The sequence below is a fragment of the Rutidosis leptorrhynchoides genome, chromosome 9 (genome assembly GCF_046630445.1).
Source record: "Rutidosis leptorrhynchoides isolate AG116_Rl617_1_P2 chromosome 9, CSIRO_AGI_Rlap_v1, whole genome shotgun sequence".
In the NCBI taxonomy this organism is placed as follows: Eukaryota; Viridiplantae; Streptophyta; class Magnoliopsida; order Asterales; family Asteraceae; genus Rutidosis; species Rutidosis leptorrhynchoides.
The window spans coordinates 4,376,119-4,383,900 of NC_092341.1; the positions used below are offsets into that span (position 1 = coordinate 4,376,119).

The window sequence follows — 7,782 nt, forward strand, 5'->3', positions numbered from 1 at the left end:
GGAAAGACTAGCCCTCCCTGAGTAAGCTGAAAAAGGTAAAACCTCTTCCTTTTTTTTTTCTTCTTTAATATAAGGTTAGTTGAGCAGCAAAAGCCATGGATGATCCGTCCAAAATTTATGACAAAAGAACAAAACAACGAAAACCATATTGGTATATACAGATACATAAGCAACAACCACAAGATAGTCTATCTTTAGTGTCCTGACAAGGGAAGTCATGATCGTACCTAACTAACAGCATATCTTGGGTGGCTAGAAAAAGGTCGGCAACAGTCACAGATAACGAGAAAACGTTATCCGTTTACCATTTTACACAGATACATGATCATTTTACACCATCATACATACTTTTTTTTCTACTTCATTATTTTGACCTACTGGTCCAACTCTCTTAGCACAAATCGCTGCATGAATCACATATTTCACAACAGCAATTGAGGCATTCAAAACAAGCGAGAGCGGTGCATAGTTGCGTGAGAGCAATGGCACATTGATCATTCATTCGAGAACATGATTGCAAGAGGCCCATACAACAACATCGATCAAGAAAGATGCCCCAGCAAGATGAAGCCGCTTTCATCATCATTCCTGCTGGTTCGTTTAGCTTTAACTCTTCTATCCCAGGAGGTAAATTATCAATCGTTGCCAACAAGTTACCAAATCCAACACTTGTATTCTTCAAGTATATCACCTTGCGATTCTCCAACTTTAAACACTTCTGCAATGCCATTGATATTTACCAAACAATGTTAGACTTATAACAACGTTGTGCTGATTTTATACACTGCATATTAATCCTGCCTTTGACAATAAGTCAAATACTATGTTTGACTGAAAAATCAAGCCACGAGTCACTAGTGAAAAAGCATCAAGTTTTAGCTATGTACCTCTTCTGATTGAACCGAATCAATGGCTGTCTTCACCTTGTCACTTTGAACTAAAATCATGCGATTATATTCGGAAGGAACCCCCATTTGCAGGCTCATTTTGGTAATCTACAACCAATAAGATATTAATCACACAACGTGCAAAAACTAAAATAGATACTAGCTGTATAATATTAGAACATTAGTATAAGGTCATTTGTAAACTGCTTTTTATCATTGCAGTTCAAATGTTTAATCGTTTTCTAACACAAAGTGAAAAATGAAAACCTTCTCCTCTAGCTGTGTACTTTGTTCTAAACAAGCACGTGCCGTGAGCATATCAATCTCCCTTCTTGCACAGACCTGTAAGTGGAACAATTGAACGATTTATAGCACTAAAAGATTGTTCACTATAAGAACCAAGTCTGTATATGAAATGTTTACCTTGTCCAGAGGTATCCCCTTTGCATTCTTCACTTTGATGTCAATCGTGAAAGTGCTCATATCAGCCATGAAACCTCTAGCTTTAACAGTATTAGGAAATGACCCTTTATATCGGCCTGAGACAATTAACGGGGTTCCACATAGATCTGGTGTACGAAAGGGGTACAACTGCAAAATTTTACAATTTTTATGAGTGTGAAGTGATTTAAATAAGTGTTTTTGAATTAACATTGTGTTACTTAATGTACCTCGACTGAATCAAGATTGTCGAGGGTGTCAATGGTTACATTTGCGAGTACAGTAGAAGATGCGTTATGAAGCAGACGTGGTAATCGATCACTGATTGAATCTGGTCAAAAGAATCATTTTAGTGTCACTATGTTTACCACGCAATATAATTCATGTAAATCAATATGGTATAATAACTTGGTTAACAAACACATTTGGGCATTGACTTAAAAGTCCGACCTATATCATATGCAGCATCATAGCATCCCCTTCCCATATGTGCGAGCATTTGCAAAAAATAATGATTGCAGTATGAACCTGAAAATTTCAAAAGCATAACTATAACTAACAAGATACATTATATCCAGATAATGATTGTTTGGATCAAGAATTTACTACTTTATATATGATTATTCTGCTAAATGTGCTAAAGAAAAAAGGTTAATATAAGGTACTTATGTGGTCTTACCCAGGGGCGAACTTATGAAGGGGCAGGGTGGGGCGCCCGCCCCCGGTGGATTTGCAATTTATAGTGCAAATGTTTTTGAGTTTTCGATTTTGTCCCGGTTGATTTTTATTTTTATTTTTTGCTCCAAACCCTTCATATTTTGCCCCAAAACCTCCATATTTTGCCTCAAAACCTTCGTATTTTGACCAAAAACCTCCAAATTTTGCTCAAAAAACTCTATATTTTGCCCTAAAACCTCCATATTTTGCCAAAAAAAATCCCTACGTTTTTAATAAAAATTTCGCCCCCGGTGAAAATATTTCCCGGCTCCGCCACTGGTCTTACCTATGCCAAATGTGCAAATTCGAGGACAATTTATTCCTCCATCCATAAGGCGGTCTTTCATCGTATTACAAATATCTTTTTCATCTTCAACAGTCCCGTCAGTAATGAGAAAAACGATAGGAATAGCTTCACTAGTCTTACCAACCATATCGAATGCCTACGTATTATGACCATCATCGTAAGTCTTAACATAAATTAACTATACAAATTCAGATGTGACATTGAAATATAGGAAATATAGCAAACACATAAAGAGATGATAAGGTACCTGTTTCAGGGGATCTAGGAAGTTTGTACCTCCTTGAGCAACAAGATATGTGTTCATCCATTCAGTTGCATTTGCAATTGATTCTTCAGTTGCCGAATCCAACGAAGGTGAAAATGAATGAGTGTCTCCATTAAAGGCTATGATGTTAAAAGTATCTTCTCGATTGAGCTCCGAAATATAACCTAACACCGCGTCTTTTGATTTTTCAAGAGGGGCATCTTGCATGCTTCCACTTATATCTACTAGAAATACGACTTCCTTTTTGAAAGCCTAAGTGTACACATTAGCCACACAAATGAGGTTAACTTTTAGTAGTTAGTCAAATCTTTAGAAACCGGACCTAAAATGAACGATTTTTGAAGTTTTTCATAACATAATCACTAACTTTTGTGCTTTTGTCATTCCCCGGGAAAAGATAAATGCAAAACATATCTCTCTGGTCATAATCGTTTAAAGATGGCGTCTGCAGAATCAGACTAGCAAAAATATCATCCTTGCATACCTGTAAAACAAACGTTAAATATCAAAACATATTTTCATATTTACTCCTTTCGATACAAACAAAAGATTATATGCCTTACAGAATAAGAAAAACAGAAGTCTTGAGAGGACCATTTCGTAACATCTGCTTCATACGCGAAGCCTAATTCCCCAGCCTGCCGCCTTGTTTCCTTCAAAAGGAGAGAATAGACGAATTTGAATCATCAATTTTCAATTATAAATAATAAATATTACTAAAAAAGTAAATGGAAATTTAAACAGTGTGCATATATACCTTTAAAGGATGACTACCAGAATTACAGATGATATCAGTATCTGTGCCAGAGTTTACATTTAGCAACACTTTTTCCTTCATAGGATTTCCCTTTACGACCGGCACAACATGCGCCGGAAAAGTAAAAGGTGCAGCGAAACAAAATTCATGATCTTGATACAACAATTTTTGAGACCATCTAATCTTGGCATGTATATACGATCCTCCATCAACCTTGAAATAATACTCCATTAAGTAAATTCGTCTAGATTCATACAATTGTAAAATGATAGTGCAAAGTCGTTGATGAAACCTGTGAAATCTTGAACGTGTACGTGTTGTTTTTCATTAGTAACCCATTGTTGTTTGTGTTTTCTACATCTTTTACATTTTGTGGAGTTACAAATTGTGTTGAATATGATCTGTTAGTGGTCTCCACCTCAATACCTAGAACTGAACCCTGTTAGCCAAACCATGTTCCTTTCAGAACTAGAATAGCAAAGTTCTATAGTAATAACTGTTGATACCACTCGCATAAAAACTATATCACATACATATCAAAAACTAGACAAAACGTTAATATAAGTTTAAAATGACCATCGCAAGATAGGTCCTCATGTCCTATAAAGTGTTCTCAAGTTCAAAGCTCACTCGCAGGCATAGCTCACTAGCAGCAGGTGGCCAAAGAAAAAGCGTCGGAAACAGGATAATCCAATCAGGCCGTGTACATCTGCGTACATTTGACTAAGAATACTCCCATTTCCTCCACTTTTAAGTAGCCTAAACGTGAAAACCTTTATCCATTAACCCGTATATGTTTACAATTAATACTTCCAATATCCAACTACAGCAAATTAGAAAGCTCAAAACTTTGTGTTGTAGCTCATCTGGTAGCAGTCTGCTTCTAGGTAAGGAGGGGGTTCTACCGCCCATGCCCTAGGATTGGACCGGTTTCCTCCTGGTCAGCAGTTGGGCCGGGTCGTGCGACTGCGATAGCAGAACGCGTGTCGGAAAAAAAAAAATCAACACAAATATGTGTTGGTACTTTTTTTTTTTAAAACAAAGTTGTACCATCCAAGACTTGGGGTATACAAATTAATTAACCATTTACATGCTACACCTAAGGGTCAAATTTCATTTTCCGTAAAAGTCAAAGCTCAACACCAATAATTGACTTAAAATAAATCTAAAAAAGTAAATGTTTCAGATGAGATTGATATATGCTGGTAGCAAGTAAACACTTCAACTATTTCAGCCTTAAACTAATAAACAAAAGATAAAAAAATTAAAGTTTATAACATTACCTGTTCACCCAACGGAATCGCAATTCTACAATCACAACACGCGCTTGACGCAACACAATGAACGCGCCATATTCCGGTAAGCGTAACAAACGCCGTATCTAAATAACAATCAACTTCCATCGTAATCCCATGCATATGTAACGGAACTAACGCCGGCGGATCACAATGTCCGTACACATACGGTTGGTAGCTACAAATATCAGGATTATCAACAATTGAAGGATCAACTATCACAGCATAAACCATCGGTGCTGTCGGAATATAACTCTCCGGCAACGACATCGATGATGATGTTGATGATAACGACTTCTTCATTGACGGTGTTTTCGGAGCTGACATTGAAACTGTGTTTTTACCGTAAGAAATTCGTTTGGAGAGCTCAACTCCCATGTGAACTGATCGTGAGAATTCATCGACCGTCATCGGAAAGTCGCCGGAAAATGTTGATAATTGATAGTAGTAGTATAAGTGAGAGAGAGAATGTGTGATGATAATAGTAAAGGGAGTTAGTGTGTGACGCTTAGTATATTGGAGGTCATGTTCTAGAATTAAATTAATAAAGGTATCGTTTTTTTTTTGGAGTTATGTAATTTGACATGCTAAATCATGTTTAATTTTTGGTTAATTCTGTCTTTATCAATCAATGAACTAATTAGTGATTCCCACTCGTTTAGGTAGTACTCCTTATTTTTTAGTTTTATGTTACTTGATTCGAATACTATTACTATTACTATTTCATTTTTATAATACAGTATCAAAAGAGTTTTTAAAATTATTTTAATATTTCTATAATACTCTGTAACTATTTTCATAAAGTGAATTATTTTCATTTTCATTAATGGTAAAATGGTCCAAAAAAAAAAAAAAATATTTAGTACGGAGTAATATATGGCAAAAAAGTGATGTGGTGTACAACTCACATTTTCTTGACTAACTTTTGTCGTAAGAGCATACCATAAGCATTACTAATTTTACTAAAACTTTTTAATTTTAAATATAAATTCACTTAATATTCATACGTACTTAGATTGCTCCCAATGGTACATCCAGGAGCCCGTTCAAGCTTTAGTCCACGAGGACACCGTTGGCACCACTTAGTCCAGCCTTTAGTCCAGGGTGTCGCCCAACTCCCTCGTTCTCCTGCTCGTCCATTTCAATCATATTGCTGGACGGATGGACGGATATACATGCATATATTACTTGTACCATTAACATTAAAGCTTGTAACATCTTTAATTAAATAATTTAAGTGGGTCCAATTTATTTGAAGAGGTATGTCATTGTTGGGAGTGGTTAGTCTTGGGTTTAGTCCTGGGAAGGAAGTGGGATGGAAGTGATGATGTGTCGCTAAATGGCTGGCTAGTCCTGGAAGAAGTCATGTCTTCTGTTGAAAAATCAGTTCTCAAGTGTATATTTTTCCCAAACTTTGGACCTAAATATGTATACGTATATAAGATATTTATAAGTAATATTTTATATGATTACGTAGCTCTTTACAAGGGCTTCAAGATGTTATATTATGTGTCCAAAGTTATATAATGGTGAATGAGATATCATGTTACAAAGAGAGGTGTTTAATGTCATTTAATGAGTTAGTTGTAGCTTTCCAACTCATTTAAGAATTAAATCCCTGATTTTAAGGACATTAAAATTCGGTATTTATGGTATTGAATATGTCATTTAATGAGTTGGTTGCAAGTGGGTAGCTTATATCATTTAATGAGTTGGTTGCAAGTGGTAATTTTGGTCTATAAAAGGATACCACCTTCATCCAATGGAAAATACCAAGAGAAACACACCAAAAAATCACAGCAAATACTCTCTATAATCTCTGCATTTTCAGGCAAGTATTCTACTCCGGCTGTACGCAGCTTTAGGCCGCCGTACCCTGAGAAACAGGCTCGAATCTGTTTTAAGGGAATTGTGTTCAACACAAGCTCCGGCCATCTTGTCTTACCATTTCTTGCACTACGTTTTTCGTTTGTCTTCTCGATTAGTTTTTATTTTCCATGTACTGTAACCTTTTTATTTACATGTTTATATCTCAGTTTTGTACCTTTTTTAAAATTTTGTCCTACAGTCTTAAAACAGATTCGTTACAAAATTGAGTTTTTTTCTTCTTCTTCTGTTTCAGATTTTTTTCTTATCAGATCATTCAGTCTCTGTTTCGTACAAAGTTTTGTATCGAAATAGTACTATTTTTTACATAGTTTGCTGTTATGCCTATTTGGTCTGTGTTTTGCTTTCATATGATTCTGGTCATATCTGTTCAACATATATCAATACTCCTTTGAGTTTTGTATGTTGGTTAACGTGAGTTTGTTACAAAACAATATTGTTGATAGATAAACCCAAAAGAATCTGAGATCATTCAACTTTTTGATATAATAGGTTGTTTGATTTAATATATAAAGAAGAAGGTTAAGATTGGTGTAAACGAGTTTTCATCCAATTCACCCTTATCTTTCTATATAATAATAGTTGCACCCATCAATTGATTATTACTGATGTTGTATATATTTAATGGTATATATGTTCCTATGGTTATGTCAAATATCATATGAGTATGTAAACTGTCTGCGTGTATTATCTCTTAGTCCAGCCATCTTTTAATATGGTTTGAATTTGGGCTTCAATTTGTCATTTTTTCTTTTGTTTTCCATGTTTATATGCTACGATTAATGTTACATCAGGGTTGACGAAAAATATATATATTTTACCCTTTTAGTATATGATATATATTTTGGAAAGATATTGTTGTCTGGTTCGAACAAGTTTCGTACAGAAACTGTATCTTTCATTTACAACACCGTTTATGTACGGATTCAATTTCGTGGGGGCAATGGACTGATGAAATGTCCCGTTCTTATTGATTAAAAACGTTCCATATTAATTGATTTCGTTGCGAGGTTTTGACCTCTATATGAGACGTTTTTTCAAAGACTGCATTCATTTTTAAAACAAACCATAACCTTTATTTCATAAATAAAGGTTTAAAAAGCTTTACGTAGATTATCAAATAATGATAATCTAAAATATCCTGTTTACACACGACCATTACATAATGGTTTACAATACAAATATGTTACATCGAAATCAGTTTCTTGAATGCAGTTTTTACACAA

The 7,782-nt window shown here is 35.0% G+C and overlaps 1 protein-coding gene across 3 annotated transcripts; it reads right to left on the bottom strand.

The window, feature by feature from the left end:
* Positions 1-263: 263 nt before the first annotated feature.
* Positions 264-5,165, bottom strand: LOC139866497 (uncharacterized). 3 transcript variants are annotated; one of them, XM_071854749.1, is made up of 13 exons: positions 4,658-5,165; positions 3,667-3,813; positions 3,375-3,587; positions 3,181-3,270; positions 2,985-3,101; positions 2,600-2,869; positions 2,332-2,488; positions 1,779-1,856; positions 1,559-1,659; positions 1,311-1,478; positions 1,155-1,229; positions 888-995; positions 264-718 (listed from the first exon to the last, which is right to left on the bottom strand). In XM_071854749.1, the coding sequence occupies exons 1-13, from the start codon at positions 5,078-5,080 to the stop codon at positions 392-394; spliced, it is 2,274 nt and encodes a 757-aa protein (XP_071710850.1). In that variant the 5' UTR covers positions 5,081-5,165; the 3' UTR covers positions 264-391. The 3 variants fall into 3 exon arrangements, with proteins under 3 accessions (XP_071710850.1, XP_071710852.1, XP_071710851.1); XM_071854751.1 differs by having other exon boundaries at positions 3,667-3,800; positions 4,658-4,788; XM_071854750.1 differs by lacking the exon at positions 4,658-5,165 and adding an exon at positions 4,005-4,630 and having other exon boundaries at positions 3,667-3,800.
* Between the last annotated feature and the right edge of the window lie 2,617 nt (positions 5,166-7,782).